This window comes from Anas acuta, chromosome 8 (assembly GCF_963932015.1).
Source record: "Anas acuta chromosome 8, bAnaAcu1.1, whole genome shotgun sequence".
Lineage (NCBI taxonomy): Eukaryota > Metazoa > Chordata > Aves > Anseriformes > Anatidae > Anas > Anas acuta.
The window spans coordinates 10,024,609-10,044,642 of record NC_088986.1 but is presented as its reverse complement, the minus strand read 5'-3'; the positions used below and the strand labels follow the sequence as shown (position 1 = coordinate 10,044,642).

At 44.8% G+C, this 20,034-nt stretch overlaps 1 protein-coding gene across 3 annotated transcripts; it reads left to right on the top strand.

The window, feature by feature from the left end:
• The first annotated feature begins 11,940 nt into the window (after nt 1–11,940).
• Nucleotides 11,941–18,226, top strand: MMACHC (metabolism of cobalamin associated C). Of its 3 annotated transcripts, none has more exons than XM_068690256.1 (4): nt 11,941–12,081; nt 14,743–14,937; nt 15,269–15,421; nt 15,869–18,226. In XM_068690256.1, exons 1-4 carry the CDS (start codon nt 12,004–12,006, stop codon nt 16,163–16,165), a joined length of 723 nt encoding a protein of 240 aa, XP_068546357.1. In that variant the 5' UTR covers nt 11,941–12,003; the 3' UTR covers nt 16,166–18,226. The 3 variants fall into 3 exon arrangements, with proteins under 3 accessions (XP_068546357.1, XP_068546356.1, XP_068546355.1); XM_068690255.1 differs by having other exon boundaries at nt 11,948–12,096; XM_068690254.1 differs by having other exon boundaries at nt 12,010–12,150.
• The last annotated feature ends 1,808 nt before the right edge of the window (nt 18,227–20,034 follow it).

The following is a 20,034-nucleotide window of genomic DNA, read 5'->3' as shown; positions in this document are numbered from 1 at the left end:
CCAAGCCTGCAGAGATTTCAGTACTGTCCCAACGATGCAGCCCTACAGAAGTAAGTAACGGAACAAACATGCTAGAACAAACCAGTCTTTTCAAGTCTGAAGTCAGCATTATGCTTGTGGTTTATGTTGGAGTTTCCTCTGTTCTGCCTATCACTGATGTAGCTCGGAGCCAATTTCGTTCTCAGAGCAAACTGGTGAGCTGCCCCATTGGAGGGCTGGCGCAGAGCAGATCTGCGTTAGCTGGAGATGCAGCAGCAGGACAGGATTCTGCAGGCAGCCACCCACGGGAGGAACGAAGCTCGCTGCCTTTGCCCAGCCCAGTTTGACCTCCCAGTCAAGAGGTGCAATCACCGAGGAAGCCAGGTTTGCAGGTAGACCATGGGCCAGTTGTGTGGCCTCCAACTTCCCCATCCAGCAAAGCAGACTTTGTCAGAACCAGAAAACAACTTGCCAATTTCCACATGTCCCTTTGAACACAGCACTTGCTTTTGATCGTCTCTTGGTGCTTAGTTTCAGTGCCTCCTAGGCTAAGGCACAATTGTAATTAATTAGTACAGGGACAAGAATCAATCAAATCACATTTGAAGCTAAATGGGAGGGAAAGAAACCCAGATAAAAGACGGCAGAGTTTGAGACCCACCTGTTTTCTCTACCCTGCCCTCTTTCCCTCTCTAGGTTCATGTTTTGAAGGGAAGGGGATTTGAGCAGCTGTTTGAAGGGACGCTGGGTTGAGCAGCTGAAGAGTGACAGTATTAGAGCTCCTGTGCCACAGGCAGGACTACCTGTGCGACACACCAGTTCTCTACCCACTCAGTTGTCCTCCTTTCTCCTAATTTAGTTTCGACAATGTGTATCTTCACCAAGTCACCCTGCAAGTCTGTACACAAGGCTCCAGTGTGCACAGAGGCAGAGAAACCTCTATGAGAAGCTCTGGAGTGGACAAGGCAGCATGTGGAACTGGTAGGACCAATAACCCCATGAGATTCTCCCACGGAGAACAGAAAATGCCTATTGCCATTTTCCAGATACCTAGGAAGGAAACAGGAGGCTGCATGTCTCCAAATTATGCATATTCAATTTCCTATGACTATATTCAATTCTGTAAAAATACAGATTTCTCGAGGGAGAAGAGGGAAAGTTTTTTCTTATTGTACCTCCTGAGCTTCTGCCAGGGATGCTCACGTCTAATTGCTACCTCGGCATTACTGCATAGCAGAAAGCGAGATAGGGATCTTCTCTCCAATCTTCCCTCCCATCGCCCACAAAGAAAAAAGAAGTCATGCGTTTCCCAGCCATGGAAGAGCCAAATATGTGGTCCTACTGATATGTTGCCAAGTGATAGGCAAAGCTGGAGGACCATGACTGCTAACAAAAGTCTCGGTCAGTGTTAGGCCTCCAAAACTGTTTGTGGTTTGTTTGTTTGTTTGTATGTGTCATTCCCCAGAATTTTGTAAGATGATCAAGATTTTCAAAATTCTCCATCCAATCACGTTTGAATGAAGACACTTCTACACACCAGTGCTGTTTCCTCACAGATCTGAGGAAAATCAGCTCTTACGCTAAGCACAACTTCAGACCAGTCTCAGAAAGCAAAGCATTCATCTGCCCAGAAGAGGACTTTTCCATTTTGGCTGGGGATACACAGGTTGCAAACTAGATCCTGTGCCAATCAGATTCTGTAGCATCAATAGGCTTTTATAAGCAATCATTAACTATTATATGAAGGAAACAGAAAGAGGATGCTAGACAGTGTCAAACTTGATAGATTTGTGCATTTTGAAGACAAAGGGATCAATGTACTTATCTGCAAGGCAGCCTGCACAGCCTTCTGTGTAGTTATTCCCACTTCCTGCCTAATAAACGCACTTGAAAGGCATCCTCGACGCAGGTCTGCTTCTCATGCACTAGCAGTTGAACAATGGTTAGCCTCAGTTCCTCTGTAATAATTTTCCTTTTGAAAGACCCATCAGCCAAATAACTCCCTGAACCACAAAACCAGCATGATCTTGATCAGACGGGCAGTGGTCACAGCTGCAAGAAAATACGCGTGTTTGTGTTCCTACTGTTCGGCTCCCGCTCTGTTTACAGGTAGACCCAATCCCCCACCCACAGTTCAAATAAAGCAAGAGCTAAGTGAGTTACCAGAGGTATCCTCCCAGCCATAAAACAGGTCTCCCTGTGATGAACTGCCCAGAATTAATACATCCCTGCAGCAGAAGCCTTTTGCTAACGCTCTTTGAACTATAATGGAACATCTGTTGACAATCTCCCGCAGGGGAACTTCTCCCCTCCCCTGTTTTAATCCTCTCTCCTTCAGAAGTACTTTTGCTCTGAAATTAGACACATCAGTTGCCACAGAACGGCTCTTGCAAGCATGAAAGTGTTTTCCTTCACTCTGGTCTTTCCCGGGAGCTGCAAGGAGAGGGATGAGCAGCTAGGCCTCCTTGGTATTTTCTTTATAATCTTGCTGTTATATCCGAGTAACAGAAGCTCTCGATGCTAAATTATAGGTTCTGCTTGGCACAAGACAAGGCCCATGGTTTCTGGAGCATGCCTTCCAGCCAGACTGAGGGATTCATTTGATTCAGGCTGAGATAGGGGTTTGCTGGAGACCACTGCAAAATTAGCAGTTTTCCTTTGTGCTGACCCTGACTATGCCATCTGATCGCCCAAGGGGATCAAGCCTGATCATTTCTTCCATTTCCTTACTGATGAGCTTGGGTGAAGGATAAGAGTTTTCACCTCCTTTTTTATTTAAAGGTCAGGGCTTTTAGGTGGAATTGTGCACAAGGTTATTTGTGGCTGGCTAGCAGAACCTCTTTTTTTTTTTTTTTTTTTTTTTTTTTTTTTCCAAAAAGGGCTGAGAGAAGCACTGGGAAAACAGCCCCCTTTGTTTTAGAGTCTCACCTGGTGGCCCACACCAAGTGACAGAGAATTGTTCCCTTGCATTCAAGCCATCCAAGCAGGCCTTTATGCCCTGACCATGATCTGCTAATGGCTGTTCACACATTCAGATCCGCTACAAGAGGCAGAGTCAAACTCTGGGAAGCAGCTGTTCCCTGAGGAGGGAAAACTAACTGATCTCAGATTAACCTTCAAAGCAAAAGCCCCAGTTCATAGACTGAGCTGAAGATCACAGGAGCAGCCTCTGCCTCTGTGTCCAGTCTTGGTCTGTGCTCAAGCCCCCACTCGATGACTACAGCTGCTGCTCTCAGACCAGCACCACCATTCTCTGCCTGCTCTTCAGAGCAGTCCTAACCAAGCTCTGCTGTGTCCCCTTTGCAGGATTCCTAAATCTGTGCCACATCCCCAGGTCCTTTGTATTGACTGAGAAGTACACATCAAAGCGAATGCCACAGATCTTCTGTCTCCGGCATTGTCCCATGTGCTAGAAGACAGCTTTCACCCTTAAATAGGCAGTTCTCCCCTCTCCCCATCCTCTAAGGCTTTTTGAAGTGCCATCTTTTTGTCTCTTCCTTTCTCATTCATGAGCCAGCAATAATAAATTATCTCAGAAGAAAATGTGAGAAAAAAATCAAACCATAGTAAGAAATTTCACAAGGCCCCTATTTTTTTTTCCTCCCCACTATTGCAATTTCTTCACATAAAACAAACCCAGCAACCCCTCCTTTATGGTGCTCATGGAAGTTTCTGTTCAGAGAATAAGATTTCTGAGCCTGTTTTGAGACACAGAAGAGGAAGGAATTTGCCAGCACCTGTCAAGTCAGTTATTCCAAATTGGGTCTTGTCAGACAGGGTAAATCTGGGTAAATCTAAGATCAGTCCATGTCTGTACTGTTCCTGCTATGCACAGTCTCCCTAAATGGCACAATCGATGAATCCCATTTAAACAAGACCCAATCTAATCCAAAATTTGCAATATATTTTGGAAAAAAAAAAAAAAAAAAAAAAAAAAAAAAAAAAAAAAAAAACATTTGAAGGCATTAGTAGAGGCAGCACACAAAAATCTCTCAATTTGTTCTGGCTCAGCGAGTGGGAGGTCAGAAGACAGGATCATATATCCCACCCCATGAGAGGGGAGAGGGCTGAAGCAAAAGGCTGCAGCTGGGAATTCTCTGGCTTTGGGGGAACCCCTCCCACTGCAAACAGGCAGCACAGCATCTCTCCCTCTGCAAGCCAGCAGGCAGTGCAAAAGCAGATCGATGCGCCAGAAATCAGGCCCTCCAGCAGTGTGTCACCTGGGGTGAGAGATGAGAATACACAGAGCTGTGCTGTAAATGTGCAGGGTATAGGTCTAAGCTAAAGAACATGAACAGTTTAGGTCTCAGGTAGAGTTAGGGAGACTGGGCAGGTCTGTGGACTGTTATCGAAATGTCTTTCTCTTCCTTGAGTTGCCTCCCTTAGGCCTGCCCCACATCTGCTAGTTTCCAGTTCTGGTAAATCCAAGAAACCAACCAAGCCCAGAAGAAGAGCTTGCCAGCTTAGGGAAGTCAATATTCTCCACATGCTTTGTTTGCTCCCTATAGCAAAGAGGGCATCTTTCAATTAACATTAAAGGTCATGCAGATTTAGTTCAGGCAGGCTGTTAGATAGGCACTGCTGAGGTCATTTGCTTTGGCATATTCCTGTCCTCTTTTCCAGCATCACTCTTCCCCAGCTCACAAGACAGTGTGGAGATATCTTTACAATCTACAGCATCAGAACAAGGAATTGTCTTCCCAGACTCCTTACCCCATATACCAGCCCTAAGAATAAATGACAGCCTGTGTCTAGCCTCTCCAGCACTGCTGGTCCATTGTGGACTGCAATTCATGTAAAATTCTAATACAAAAACATCCTCATTCCCCTCCTACTGAAACAGAGACATACCAAAAAGCATCCTCACAAGCTATCAAAGTTCAAATTAAAATAGGTGCCCATGTGTCAACACAGCTCCCGGGTGTTCCTGCTGTCATATTGGTCGGGGTTTCTGATGCTGCTACGATATAAGTATTTACTACTAAGGCTAAGTGACAGATAAGTAGGCTCTTGTTAAATGAAGGATACTGCATTGGCATTTGTTTGGCAAAAATCTATATAGGAGCCCATACCTGGCACATGCCTCGGAATAAAATGTTAAAGAGAAGAACTTAACCCCTTAATGGGACATGAAGGCTCCTCAGGAGTTGTCCCAACAACAACCTGACATGTTAGAGCGGCACCTACAAAGCAGTTAATTGTAGCAGGTTTGCTGGTAAAGTCTGAATCAGCAGGATTTGTGAATTGGGAGAACAGAATACAGGGCAGTTTAATATGCCTTACAGCCTCCATTCACAAGAATCTTAAGCATCTTACTAAAGTAGGGCATGAATTTTTTCTTTTAAAGGAACATTAGCCCTTTGTTCCCGATTTCCTTTAATGCTAAGTGTTAATGCAAACACAAGGGGTTTTTATATCCTAAAAGCAAGGCAGAAATCCAAAAGGATAAGGAGGCTGCGAGATGAGCCTTCTTGAAGTGAGCAATTTTCACCTTCCTAATCTGGCTGGCTGCGTGTCAGCACCAAAACAAAGATGGAGCCACATTAAAAAGGGGTATCTTGGCTCTGTCAGGGGAAGTGATAAGTATCATAATTGGCCCTCACATGCAGCTTTACATTACCCTGACACCAGACAGGGGGGGAGGATGAAAGAACAGGCAGGCACACACACATTAACTCCGTCGTTGGCATAGCAATAGTGCTCTCAGAGCAAAGTTTTAACTGTGGCCTAAGCGCTCCAAATCCTACTGCCTTCACACCTTTACATGCCTTATACTCACCCCGAGCAGAAAAACTGGGCACAGCAGGTGTCTCTGATCAAATTATCAATATGAACTCTGGTGTGGCCTGAGCAGTAGACATAAATAGGTTCTGCAGGCTCTACCGTTTGCATTATTGTGGAAAACCTAGCTAGGCTCTTCACATCCTGAGGGCACAGGAACCAGCCACACTTCACTAATTACCTTCAGGCACTTTGGTCTCTGTGGTGCTAGAAGCTTTATGGGAGCTGACGCCTTTGAGATTGAACCCTGAGGTAGAAATCCTCACCCAGAGATGGAGAAAACCACTCTGCCTCTCTCAACAAGTTCCTGCTTCTCTCTAAAAGAAATGAAGCAACCAACAGGTTAGGGCAAAAGTTCAGGAGTGAAGTTGCCGAGCCTAAGCCTCCACCACCTTTTGTGGTACCTCTTACCTCATGGAAAAACTGCTGTTTTCTTATTTAATACCATTTTATTTATTCTTTCAGGAATTCAAGCAGTGGCATAAGGTAGGAGGTCCTACGACACACAAACCTCGCTCAGGCACTGGATTTCATATGCCTTTGACACCCATGGCTCCAACCAACACTAAATCACGCAGGATTAATCCATGAAGAAAGGCCAGCTCATTTCTGCTCAAAGCCACAGCCACAACGCCAAACCCTCCGAGTGCAGGGGTAGGTCTGTGCTGGAAAGGGACAACGGGACACCGGGCCTGACCATCAGATCTATAAACCAAGAGGAGGCTGGAATACCACATCCCAAAATGCCACTGACACAGCAACTATTCCTCACTCTGCACAGGCTCAGTGAGTGGTACCTCCTTCAAGAACAGGAGGATAGCACTAACAGTTCCTCAAGCTTAGCCTACTGGAACTATTACTGGGGGTAGAGACGGTGAGAGAACATCTTTGACAGGATTTCTGCCAAATCCGTGCCACGCAGCAGCACATCTGCCTCCCCACCTAGCCCCGTTATCTCACTCGTGCCAGCACAATTTTTTCCTGCAGCAACACTGTGAAACACACCACTTAAAATAATAATAATTTAAAAAATAAATAAATAAATAAAAACACAGTGATGCACTGGTTAGGCTCCCTGATCGGATTTACAGCACAACTCCAGTGGCAGAAGCTCACGAGGCAGTGCAGGAAAAAGCAGAGGAGTGGGCACATTTGATGCCAATATTGACAGCAAAGCCCCATCATAGCCTGACAGTAGGCAGGAGTGTGACACCATCAGGGAAGGCCTTAGGCTTTTCTAGAGAGATACAGGGAATCGATATGTAATTATATAGAACTGCAGTGAAGTTCTGTTATTGGAAACATCTCGCCAAGCTGACACAATTCCCTTTATTGAAGAAAACCTAATAATAATAGAGCTGTGCTGACCTCCACGCTCGGTGTACTTCCCTACTAACAAAGACAGACATTAATATGCCTCTGGTCAAGAGTGAGAAAGATCAGAAGAGCAGACAAGGAATTAAGATACCCTGTAACTCCATTTCAGGCATGAAACCGCCCTGAGCCTTCAAACAATTTGTGTGACCGTCTGCCTTGTGTCCCTGCCTAATGCAGGGCAACGGTCCCTTAACCAGGTCAGAAAAGGTTTCAAGGGCTCTGGATGGGAAGCAGAAGGAAAATCCCTTATGTTATAGGCAATACAACGTTGGGGCTTGGTGATATTTATTTACTGTTCCGGAGAACACAGAGAATAAAAGATCCTTCTGTGTGCTGTGTGAGCAGTTCATGATGACAGAAAGTCGTGCTGTGGCCCATGTGGTGTCAGCACTAGCCTGAGGGAGATGAATGGGTGGCTGTGGGTTTCCTAATAAATAAATAAATATATATATATATATATACTCACACATCTGTGCCCTGGACACCTCAAAAAGACATCGTTGCTTTCCCCCTGAGGCCTGATGCATGTTCTCTGGATGCTGTTTTACTGTTACACAGGGCTCTATGGGAAAGCAGAGGCTGGGGACAGCGACAGGAATCTCCAGCTAAACCTGTGAGAGTTAGGCCATCTGGCAGCTGTCCCAGGGCAGCTGGGGTTGGACAGAGAAGGATACAGTGAGACAGAGCCAGAAAGATCTAAGGATCCTCAGCAAGGAAGCTCCGACGTCTCTTCTCTCCAGGGAGCAGGGCAGAGCCAAGCTAGCAGGGCTTAGAGGCACGAATGAATCTAGTTCCCAGCAGCAGAGCATGGTGAGAAAGGAAAATGACGATAGGGCTGGAGTGCTGGGAAAAAGTTAAAGTGTAGTCAATTCATATGAGCACCTCTTCTGGCTGCCATTTCAGCAAAAAGTCAGATCCTGCCTAACTAGCAACCAGGAGAGCATCTGGAGTCACCCACTGCCCTGACAGAGGGTTTGGGAAGGAGGCAGCAATACTTGGGAGGATCAGGTGGCTCAGGGAAGCAGGGAGCTAACTCAGAGCCTGTCAGCTCGGTTCCAAGGACAGCCGGGAAGGGAACAGCAGGTACTCACTCACAACACCCCCAGGGAATTAGCTGAAGGCGCTAACTCTCAGCACACAAATGCCTGTGTTGGTGACAGTCTGACATTTCACCCCCTTCACTAGCTGCCCCAGGACCATACACATTGCCTGCACTTATCCAGGGGTCCTCTCCAGGGCAGGGCAGACACTTCATCCATCCCTGCTTCAAGCTTTGCCAGTTCAGAAAGACCTTCCCTCGCAAGGCTGACAAATCTACCACCTTCAGCATCAGCAAAAATGGTTCTGTGGAAATTAATTGTGCCCACAAGACAAACATGCTATCCAGGCAGGTACAAAGGACAGTATATGGAAAGACAGCGAACAAGTACAATATGAGAGCTCAGTCCCCTTCATCTCTCAGCTTGCCAGCGCAGGCCCGGTGAGAGCTAGCTGCTAGCTGTGAATAGCCAGCCAGTAGCACCCTCCTGTGACACACTCCTGCAGCTCCCATTACTCTCCTTCAAACCCCAGAGCTCCACATGCCCCTGCAGCAGTTTTCATGGCAAGCACAAATTTGCCACGTCAAAATCTGCCCAGCTTCTGCTGGGTGCTCCACGCTTCCATCCTGAGCTTTGCTACATGTGGAAAAGCAGCGTTCTGCCCACAGTGATCACTTTACAGAGAATTTAAGAGCATGCCTTCATCTCCCCTGGGAAAGCAAATTTCAAGCCCTGGATGTGCAAATGTCCTCCTGCAGCAGGAGGTTTCCAGAACAGCAACCTGCTGCTTGGTGCAAAAGATACAGTCCAACTGTTGTCCCTACTCTCATTTCAACCCCTACCCCCAGCTGTCCTTTCCCTATTCTTCTCCCATCAAGTCTTTTCTGTTTCTTCCTTTTTCAAAGGTCATCCACTTCTGCAACAATACCTACTTCACTGTGGCTGCAGCAGGAACTGTTGTATCAGAGTACACACAAATGTTTATTTTTTCCCCAGTTATACATGTTCTGAAGGCACGCCTCTTTAACTGCCCTCCATCATTCAACAATGGAAAGGGAAGGCTTCTTCTTGCTGTTTCAGCAAGCTTGTTAAGCAAGAAAGTTACCTGTAGAACACCTTGTACACCGGCTTTCTTAGTCACAGCCTTCTGCTAGTACTACAGCATTTAAGAAAAATGCTTCTTCTTCTGCAGGCATCAGCAGTGTTTTCAGCCTGGCTGCTATTTACAGTAAACTCTCCATAGATAAGTTTCAACACTCAGTTCTTCTCCACAGATCCCACTTGCAAACTAGCTCATCCCAACAGTAGGTCTGCCACAGTTCATCAAACCGTCCGGTGCTACATTTTGGACGGAAGGCATGACTATAAAGCAGTGTACTTTGTAGTATCAACTTGGACTTTTCATTTCACCAGTCGTAGACATCTGGTTCAATAGTTCTTCCTGTAGTTGACCTGTGCAGCAAAGCAACCTGACTTCACACAGACCAAGAAAAAGGCCAAGGCTAAATTCTGTATTTGATTTTCTGTCTCTGTTGCCAGGCAAAACCTTGTGAAACCTTACAAAACTATATCCACCCACAGCTCTCCCAAGGCAAGGGATGGATTCAAGGGTGCAGGCAAGCTGCATTTTGTCCTCCCACAGCTCTCCCAGAGCACAGCAGGGAGTCACATATCACCAGCCCTGTGTATCCTTCTCTACTTCTTCCTTCAAGTCTGTTCACCACCGTTCCCTGGTTTCATTGTCAGGAACAGAGATTCTCAACTAAAACATTGCAGTGCTTCCTACGGAGGGCTGGTTCTGGTAGACCATTTGGGCAGTAAGAAGTTGTGAAACTCAGATTCAGATTTCAGACCACTGCCAGGAGCAGAACATGACAACACTCACTGACTTTAGGCTGCAGTTGCTCCAACTCTTTCCTCAAACAGTCATTATTTTGTAGCTTTTTGCTGCTTAAAGAAAGGGTGATAAGTCACAGGTTTTCTTTGAGTACCTTCCCTGCACTAGCCCTGAATCTACAAAGCTCTTAGATCTGGGATGCAGATGAGATGAACAATCCCCATACAGCTAGTGAAGCAATTGCTAGTTACGGCACTCACATTTCAACCCCTCTGTCCTCCTTGGCAAGGCCTCCACGCTACTGTGAGTGCCAATCACAGAATGTCCTCTGTAACAGCAAACGGGAAAGGCAGGAGGTGTTCAGGTCCCAGACTAGCCCCTCAGGTGCTGGGACACAAGGAATAGGAATAGGATCAAGGAACACCCAGTAAGATGGTTTCAAAGTTGTCCCCTGACAGGCAGAGCACAGCATTAATTCATGAATTCCCCTTTGCCACCACGCTGTATGCTCTGCAGACTGCAGAAACCCTGTCCTCCTGCTCCAACTGGGACAGACAATATATTTGGATAGAAAAGTAGGCAAGATGCACATTAAGAATTCAAATATCTGAACTAATATGTGCACCTATAAAGGCAACTTGGTGAGTTGACTAAATATGGTGAGTTAAAAGGGCTTCAGCAAAGGACTTCACGTGAGGACACCCAACTCGAAACCAAGGTTGGTCACAGACCTCTGGAAAATCACTTTAATTTTGTTTTCCACTGTCCATTTCCTCTCCTGAGAAGCAGATGTACTTCTCAGAGTTTCAGATCACTGAAGAAAAGGCAAAAGGAGAAATCACAAATTCAAAAAGCCCTTTCTGCCTCGTATCCAGCACGTTGCGCTCACTTGTTTAGCACAGAGATGGAACTGCATTGTGCCAGGCTATACTCACAGGCTGCTGTTTCTTCAGTTGGATTTCAGCAACCTAGACAAGAAGTGATCTATGTAAGAGGTTTACAGATTTTGTAGCATCCCATACTGCTTCAGTTGCAGTGCCTTTACCTTCACTACCTTCTAGCTTATTATCTAGCTGCTGGAAGTCCTGTTCCCACTCAGTCAATTCACAGACTGAATTGATGATCTGAGGGGAAGGGCAGGAACAGATTTTGTATGAGAATAACTTAGCCCAGGAAGATCCAGTTGACCCAGTAAGCTGGTTCAACTTCAGAAGCTGGAAATACAGGAAGGATAAAAAAAATCTAAACACAGATGCGATCCTTCCATCCTCCTCTTACAGAGGGCATGGATACAATAATAAACAGCTCTTGGGGTTCTAGAAGGTAAAGGGAACTCCAGAAGGAAGGAAATTTGTAAATCTGAAGCAGTTCTGTCGCAAAGAACTGGCAGGTCTGATGTCCTGACACTTCACAGAACTCAGGATTAACAGTGGGAAAAGGTTGCAGGAGAACTAACCACAAAAATTATGGCAAACTGCTGTAACGGTTATGGAAAAAAAAAAAAAAAAAAAAAAAAAAAATCTGAGGGTTGGTCTCTGATGTGGCAAATGTGCTCAGAGGTTATAGGGAGCTGCTGTGCTTTCAGACAGGGAAAGTTTAACGTCGAGGCTTTGTTGTGTTTTAGGGACGGAGCGCTTTCAAACTGCACACGATGAAAAAGAAGTGCACAATGCAGCGTGTTATAGCACGGGTGGGCACACGGTGCTACCGTGAGGAGAATTAGCGGTGACCAGAGGCAATGCCCCTCAGCGGTTAAAAATGGCGGGGCCCCGCTGAGGCGGCAACCCAACCGCCAGTAGGACACGGAGCCTCCGCCCCGCCCCGCGCGCGGAGCCCGCTGGGACATGGAGTCCGCTCCGGGTAACCCAGCACGGCGGGGGATGGAGGCGCGCACTACAACTCCCATGGTGCTTTGAGGGGCGGGGCCGTCTCCTAGGAGACACGGAGCCGGGGGCTCCCCGGAGGGCAGCCAGAACTACCGTTCCCGTGATGCCCCGCGCGGCGGGCGGCATGGAGGGCCGCGTGGCGGAGCGGCTCCGCGGCGCGCTGGGCCCCTTCGGCTTCGAGGTGCACGCCTTCAAGGTGCTGACGTCACGCGGGGAGGCGGAGGGGGCGCGCGCCGTGACGTCATCGCCGGTGACGTCAGCGGGCGGCGGCTGGGCGACGGCAGGGGGCGCCGCCAGCCCGGGAGCCGCGGGGAGGAGGAGGAGGAGGAGGAGGAAGGGGGGGGGGAGGAAGGGCAGGGGGCTGGGGGGCGCTGAAAGGCCCGGCTGGGTCAGGGGCTGCCCGTACAGGGCCGGGGGTTCATTAAGGGGATTTGTGGCCCCGGGGGGGGCTGAAGTCCTGTCGGCAGGTTTAAAATTTAACCCGAACGCGCAGCCGGCGCCGCGTCTGGGCGATGAGCTCGGCCCCTCGTGTGCTCCGCGGCTGGGCTGCTCCTTCGGGAACACACAAAACCCTCCTCGCCTCTTAGAAGTCCTTCGAGGCTCTCGCACCGTTATGAAACCAAACAGCGCTTTGTTTCCTCAGCCAGCTGAGCCGGTTGTGAAAAGGTCGCTGCTCCTGCCTGACCCTACTCACCCGTGGTGCCTGGGTTTTCACGGTGACAGGTCGTCACCCCTCGGTGTCACTCGGCCATACAAGGGGAAGGTTGTGTTGTCAGCATTAATCTAGCAGGACAGAGACCTTCAATGGAAGAAACGATAATCTAGAATAAACACGACCTTCCCCTCCTCAGGGAAAGTCGTATTTACCACCTGAAATAATGGTATCTTCCGTGGTGTATTCGTTATCTGACACCAACTACAAGGGAGTGAGGCTCCGAGAGAAAGGAAATGTCCAAAAGGTGGAGGAGAATTTAATATTGTTTTCCCAAAACATTGGCAGCAGAATTATAGGCAGAACCCAGGCCAAAAAAAGGCTGCAGCTGCCAGAGGGAAAGCTTACGGCACTGCGCCTTTCTAGATTTAATTTTCTTGCAGCTTGCCCTGGTGTATTGGCTGCTGTAAAACGGGAAATTAGCAAACCTTAGATTCACATCTCTGTAATTTCTTTAGCAGCTCAATTCAGCGTCTTCAACAAGAGCCACAAAACTGATTACACTTTGGGGCTGACGTAAGAATGCAGCTTTATGGTAAACTGAGTTTACTCCTGCTTACGTATGTGCAGGTCTGGCTGCTACTGTCACCTCTAAAGTGACTTTCCCATTCATTTCAGTGATACCTAGAGGTGGCCAGTACTTCGCGCCTCCAGGCTAAATACCAATTACACCAGGCATCTTTCTGAGTGTTAGACTTGGTCCTTAGGGCATCCCAGGAGAGTGGGAGTTATAACCCACACAAAGACTGATGTTATTGTGCAATACATTAGTGGTGGAGCATGAGGCTTTCAGTCATTACCTCCGCGTGTGCAGTTGCTGGTCGTGTCCCTGTCCTCCCGGTTGTGTCCTCCTGCCGCCCTGGCTCAACCCTTCATTTCTGGACTGCGTTATATCCAGCCCTGGAAACCGGCTTCAGAATGTGGCTATGTCACAATCCATGCACTACAGCTGATGTTCTGATGGATTCTAGCACCGCTAGGAGCTTCACGTCCTTCACTTTCACACAGAAATGTTTCCTGCTGAAGCAGTGTATCAAGCAACTTGTCATATGAGCAAAACAGAAGTACCAGTTTCTTCCTGGCTGAGACAGAAAATTTAAACAAAAATAAGAAATTAAGTCACAAAACGACAGACTTTTTCCAACCAGTGAGGGGCATCACAAGAATCAGCTGATCAGCAAAACCAGAAGGCACAAAGATAGATTACAGGATCTTACAAGGACCTAACTTCCAGTCAGTGAACTCCAGCGAACGGCTCTGCACCAGGAATAACTGAGGAGTGAATGCTCTCTTGTAAAAGAGCATTGAACTGATAGAGGGAAGATTTCAGAGCACGCCGCTTTCAGCTTTCTGCTGTGTCAGTGACAGCTGGATGCCCCTCCTGTGACACAGCTAGTTGTGCCTTGCACCACCTCACTCCAGTACACTGGTTTGACGCAGAGAAAGACTTCAGATGCTTCAGCTCTTGAGGTGATTATAAACTGCAGTCCGTGCTTTATTTCCTGCATGGTCTCCTGCAGTTAAAAGCCCTTTGAGGTCTTCTGCATATTTGTCTATTCAGCGAGGTCTGCTTTTCTGGCATAAAAGTTCTGTGAGTTTTTTGTTACAGGCAGGGACAGTTGTGTGCAGGGTTTTAATTCATAATGAACCTCCTTTTACTGGCACAACAGGCACTTGCTGTGAAAGTGAGTCATGTTCCATCAGATTACTGAGGTTTCAGGTGACAGCGGGGCTGTGACCTGACTAACTCCTACTAAGAAGCAATACAAGGAGTAGGAAACTTGTCTAGGGAAGGATCCAAGGGAGAAGCAGAGAAAACAACTGTTAAAGCTTATCTAAGCCCAAACATCTGATTTGCATTGGCACGGCTGGCTGCTGGTACTTCCCTCTATGAGCAGAGCTGGAAAAAGGACAGTCTTGAGGAGCTCACTCTTATCTCTCACATCAAGTACACCTTTCAGAAACTCTAAATCCCAGTATGCAAAAGAACCTGGTTTGAATGGAAGGAACTTGGCTGCCTATCTGGGTTGCAAATGAAGGTGGCGACACTTCTTTCTCGCATTTTAAATTCCTGCATGCCCACTAGCAAAAGTCCCTGTTTTAATGGAGATTTGTTTTTCTTTGCCAAAGGTTGGATGGTACAATGCTGTTCTCCAGCCAGCCTTTCATCTCCCCTACCCAGATGACACACTGGCCTTCGTTGTCCTCAGCACGCCTTCGATGTTTGACAAAGCCCTTAAACCTTTTGTGAAGAAAGAACGGTTAAAAATAATCCGGGATCCCGTGGATCAGTGTGTTTCTCATCATTTGTCAGGTGTGAAGGAGGTAAGAGCCCGAAATACTGACTCTTTTTACTACTGCAGCATATAACCAAACAGGTGGATTGAGCAGTAGAAAGCCTTCCAGGTCCCTGCACTTCTTCCTTAGAAGGATGAAGCATTATTCACATTCTGTCTCTGCCATTATGTGTTGCTATGTAGAGCGCTTTACAGTCACGTTTTGAAAATCCAAGGCCACCAGCACGCTGATAAGATTTCAGTTGCAGGATGTGGAAATTTACAGGCATCTCAGGGTGCCTGATTTGCTAGGATGTAGCATTTCTGTAGCAACAAATCTTTTCCCATGAGTCTGGGCTGATGTTTTTGTCTTTTCACAGAAATTCCCTGACCAGAAGGTGGATATCATCTTTGATTATGAGATCCTGCCAAGCCGAAAGCCCAAGTTCCTGGCACAAACAGCTGCCCACGTTGCTGGTGCTGCATATTACTACCAGAGAAAGGATGTGAAGCTCGATCCTTGGGGGAGAAAGGTGAGGCAAAATCACAATCTGGGAAGAAAAAAAAAACACCAAATGGAATCACTGAATTGTACATTTTTTTACCCACTAGTTCTTCCTGCATATAAAAAGAGGAAAATATCTTGATCTCTTTAGCCTTCTTAGGAGAATAAAGTTCAGTGTAAAAGACCTGTTGGTTGCAGCATTATAAATAGAAATTATATACATATGTACTGTCGTTAATTTCTATTTTAGACTCAAGAAGAGACCTCTCTCCACATTACCGTATGGTGTGTGTGGGGGCACAGGAAAATGGGAATGCAGTGCCAAATGTTCAGGCAAGAGCTTTCCTTTCTTGCCTTTATACCACTCCAACAGGACACTGGGACTGTGAGAAATTGCATCAAAACTTGATGTTTGAACTCCAACCATTACTAGAGACCACGTGAAACATGCTAGATCTTTCTTTTTTACTTCCAGAAGATCTATGGCGTGTGTATTCATCCCAAATACGGCGGTTGGTTTGCTATCCGAGGTCTCCTCCTGTTCCCAGATGTTCAGGTCCCCTTCCTGCAACAGTCTGCCCCTGTGGACTGTGTGAGCACAGAGGAGAAGAGAATTGAATTGCTGGAGCAGTTCAATTTCCACTGGCAGGACGGCCGCTACAGGGACATAATTGAAGTGAAGGAAAGGTACTCAGAGGAGCAGAAGGCTTACTTTGCCACTCCCCCAGCAGAGAGATTCAGACTGCTAGGGCTGACACGGCTCACAGAGTAAAACAGTTCCACAAAGGGGCTGGGCACGAGCAGAGTGTAATCCCCAGCACCTGCTTTTCCATGGTGCTGAGGAAGAAGGTGTGCTGATACAGAGTGCAAATCCAAGTATTGCAAACGGTGTCTCAGTCCAAACCTCAGCTTCTCAGAGTTGAGAGGGAGCACTGTATTGGAGCTCTTTAGGTCTCGAGGAAGGTGGAAACAGTCTGTTCCCTGCTGCTGCTGAGTTGGTAGGTATTTTGGGGAGTCTGGTTAAGATACCCACTAGTCGTTGGCTAGGCAAAGTTCAGAAACCCTGGCAATTGGGAAACTCATGGTGCTCATTAGAAAAGTTTTTTCTCAAGAATTTTCTTTCATAATATTTTGGTTTTATTCTGTGTAAGAGTGAAAAGGTTTAATTTTATTCATTGTGTTCTGAAATAATTTATTTTGGTCTGAACTCAGTGCAGATATTTTAGATGTATCCAGGATTTTTTTACGCTGTCATAACTCTGTCTAGAGAATACATGTTCAGTCCTCAGAAAAAAAAACACTACATTCCTTCACTTATAATGAACCTGGCTTAATTTAGTTAAGAAAACTTTTCTGAATTCCTTAACCTGGAAAGAAAATTCTTCAGAAATAGTTTCATTGAGTGTCACGGTCCTGTGCAGGAAGCAGAAGTGAGCAAACATAGCCAACAGCAGCCTCCTTTTTCGCGGTAGTTATGAAAGGGAAAGGGACAGTGTAAAGGTCGTAGCTTGGGTCTGATACATTTCCTCTTCACTCAGGGTCAGCTTCTCAGAACAAGGTGGAGCCTTTAGGTCAATTTTGAAGCACTTAACATACAGCAGCCTACTAAAATCCTGGAAAAGATACTGAATAATGGCTATGAGTGGAATTTTTACTCACATTAAGATAACTAGCTGAAAAAGTCAGTTCTCATGACCTTTTCCTAAGGTAGATGAGGCTTGAATTTCACATATTTTCCAGTGCTATGCCAGCAACACCACAGTTTTAAAACTCTAGTTTCCTGTTGTAGTTTCTATATGAAGGAGATCATAAACTTGCACACATCTGAAAGCCGCTACACATAGCATTGTTGCACTCAGAGACAAGCAGATAAAAAGGGGGAAAATATTCATGACTTTCACATTATGTATATTGCTGGTTAATACAGCTTCAGAGAGAAACAACTTCAGATGACTGTTCTGTTAAATTTGTTCACAGTAGCAGGGGAGGTTGGGAATTAACCTTTTAGGATGCACTTTGAGGCTCACACCTCGTTAAAATAATACATTACAATAAATTAAAAGAATGTTTTGTGGAAGTTCTGTTACTTGACTGTAGTGCAATGTTGCAAACTGCTAAGCACTTTTTCCCTTTCCTTGATAATTATAGAGAACTACTCACTTTGCAGAACTGAGCCCTTTCTTTCTATTTTGTGTTGTGGTTCTTCATCCCTTTTGGAGACCCAAACACTAAAGTCGCCCTACTAGTAAATTGCTGCTTGATACCAATATTCCAGAGTATATACTAAATCAGCAAAATCAAGATTCAGCATAACAAGTTTGCTTTTCTCTAAACAGAGTAGTGAGCATGTGATCACCAACTGTTCAGTGTATTTGCTGTTACAAAAATATGCTTGTTACTTCCCATGCTTTGTTCACCGCAACTGGCTAAGGCATGCAGCTGCCTTACTGTGTGATAGTGGTACTGTGATTTTTAAGTCAGCCAAATTAATTGTTTAAATTACTGTTTAAAATAATAAAATTGTTTAAATTCTGTTCATTATAGAATTACTTCTGGTTGAAGTGTTGATTAACCTTCCAGAACTTCAAAGAATCATTACAAAGTACTGACTCTCTTAGAATGATAAATACAAAATAGAATTGGATTTCTTCTTTTTACATGACAATTTAAAGTAAAATTGATGGTTGATTTCTTGATTTCTTACAAATATTCAACATTTTGTCTTAGTTCACACCTTAAACCTTACCGTAGTCATTTCAATTTTTGTAATTTATTTCTCTTCATATATTTTGGTTAATAAAATGTACAATAAATTTGTAAGTAATCCTGAGAACTGAGTATTTTTTATTTAAGCTAGGCAATGATTAACTTGTGGAGAGCGGATGTTAAAGTGAGAATTGATCACCATGTTTTTAACATACTGAAAGTATTGATCTACCTAGGACACACCAAAGCCAGCATCTGGAAACAAAAGAAAAACTTAGTGATCTTAGCAGAAGCTTGTATTAGCAGAACTATTAAGGCAGGATAAGGATAAAGCGCCTGGGATACTGAAACATAAAACATACAATGTAGTAGGAACTAAGTGTAAAGATGTTTATCTTCAGTAGGTCATTTGAGCAAGATTATTTAACAAGCACATGATGAGGCACTTTGATTTTCTTCCTCTATTCTAGCAGTAACTAAAGTTCAAGGTGTCCAGCAATACATAACTCATGCTTGAGGGGTTTTCTCTCAGTAACTTCAAAGTAATACCTGCAATTACTGAAATTCTTATTTGTTAAAACACGTGAACACTGACTCACATATAGGCAAATCTGTGTTTTGTGCTTCTAGCAGTACAGTTATGTCAGAGTTTATATATATATATATATATATATATATATATAGTATATATACTTTCTTTTAGCCAGGTCACTAATCGTCACAGCTGCAGCTAGTAGTTTGCTTTCCTTACTGGTCTTTGTCTTATAAAAGTAGAGTTTGAGAACCTGTTTAACTTCTCATTTCTTGAGACAAGACCAGACATGGTCAGAATGGATCATTCTTGAATCCTGAGGCATCATGAAGACATCCTTATCTTAGGCAATTGCAAGTATCATAGAAGTAATTGCAAATCTTTGGGTAGATTAGTAGTTTGGCTACTATATTTTACATTTTATAGACATTTTCACTAAATCCTAGTTCTTAAACATTTATTATGTACTATTTTTTTCCTCAACATAACTGGTAGGGTGAGTATGCAAGAGTTGAGCAGTAAGGAAAATTAGAAACTATTTCAATTTGAATTGCGTTTCAGCAAGACATTCCATATATTTCAAGCTCATAAAAGATTTTCTGGGGAAATAACAGTTCTGTGATGTTTTCATACCTCTAACACTTATCATTTAACCCTTCCTTCTGTGACACTTTCATTTTTACTTCTTAAAAAAGAACTGAAATTCATATTAAGATTAAAGATGGGACAGAAAATACTGATTAGGTGCAAAGTACTATCTAATCTGGTGACAAGCAACCATTATGATTACTGTTCAGAAAGGGAAAAACCCTTCAGGGCCTGTTTTTTTTCCTACCAGTTATACCAATTACTCAGCTTTGATCTCAGTGGTGCAAGAATAAACACCCGTGTTTGACTGGGGTATGAACTTCCTTATGTTGCTTTATTTTCTTCTGTGAACAGGATGGGTCTTCCTCTAAATTACAGAAGACTATAGATGGTTTGCTGTTTTGCAGTGCTAATGTGTCAGACAAAAATAGCCTGAAAAAATACACAAGTACCATTCACTGACATATCCACTATTACATTTCTCATTTTATTTATTTTGTGGATGCTCATAGATAATTAATTGAGCAAAACTTAATTTTTAATAACTGAAGGTATTTATTTTCCCAAAATACTTCCTAAAAGAAGTTTTGAAAGAGAATTCGAATTTTTAAGTCTCTATAGCTTCTAGAAATCATGCACCTCTAAACTAAGTTACCCTGTGTTCTTTTCTCATGCAAAACAAAGCATCAGATGGGCAACTTCCTGTAGCTAAATTAAAACTGGAGTGGGAGTAGGATGTCTGGATTGAAAAGTACCTCACACAACCTTAAATTCATGCTGAAACGTTTTTTTTTATTATTATTATTTTTGCATGA

Excerpts from the sequence above, each read along its gene's own strand:
- MMACHC (XM_068690254.1), top strand. The coding sequence starts at position 12,025 with ATGGAGGGCCGCGTGGCGGAGCGGCTCCGCGGCGCGCTGGGCCCCTTC. Across the intron at positions 12,151-14,742 it reads GCGCCGTGACGTCATCGCCG|GTTGGATGGTACAATGCTGT; the intron begins GTGACGTCAGCG and ends TCTTTGCCAAAG. Across the intron at positions 14,938-15,268 it reads ATTTGTCAGGTGTGAAGGAG|AAATTCCCTGACCAGAAGGT; the intron begins GTAAGAGCCCGA and ends GTCTTTTCACAG.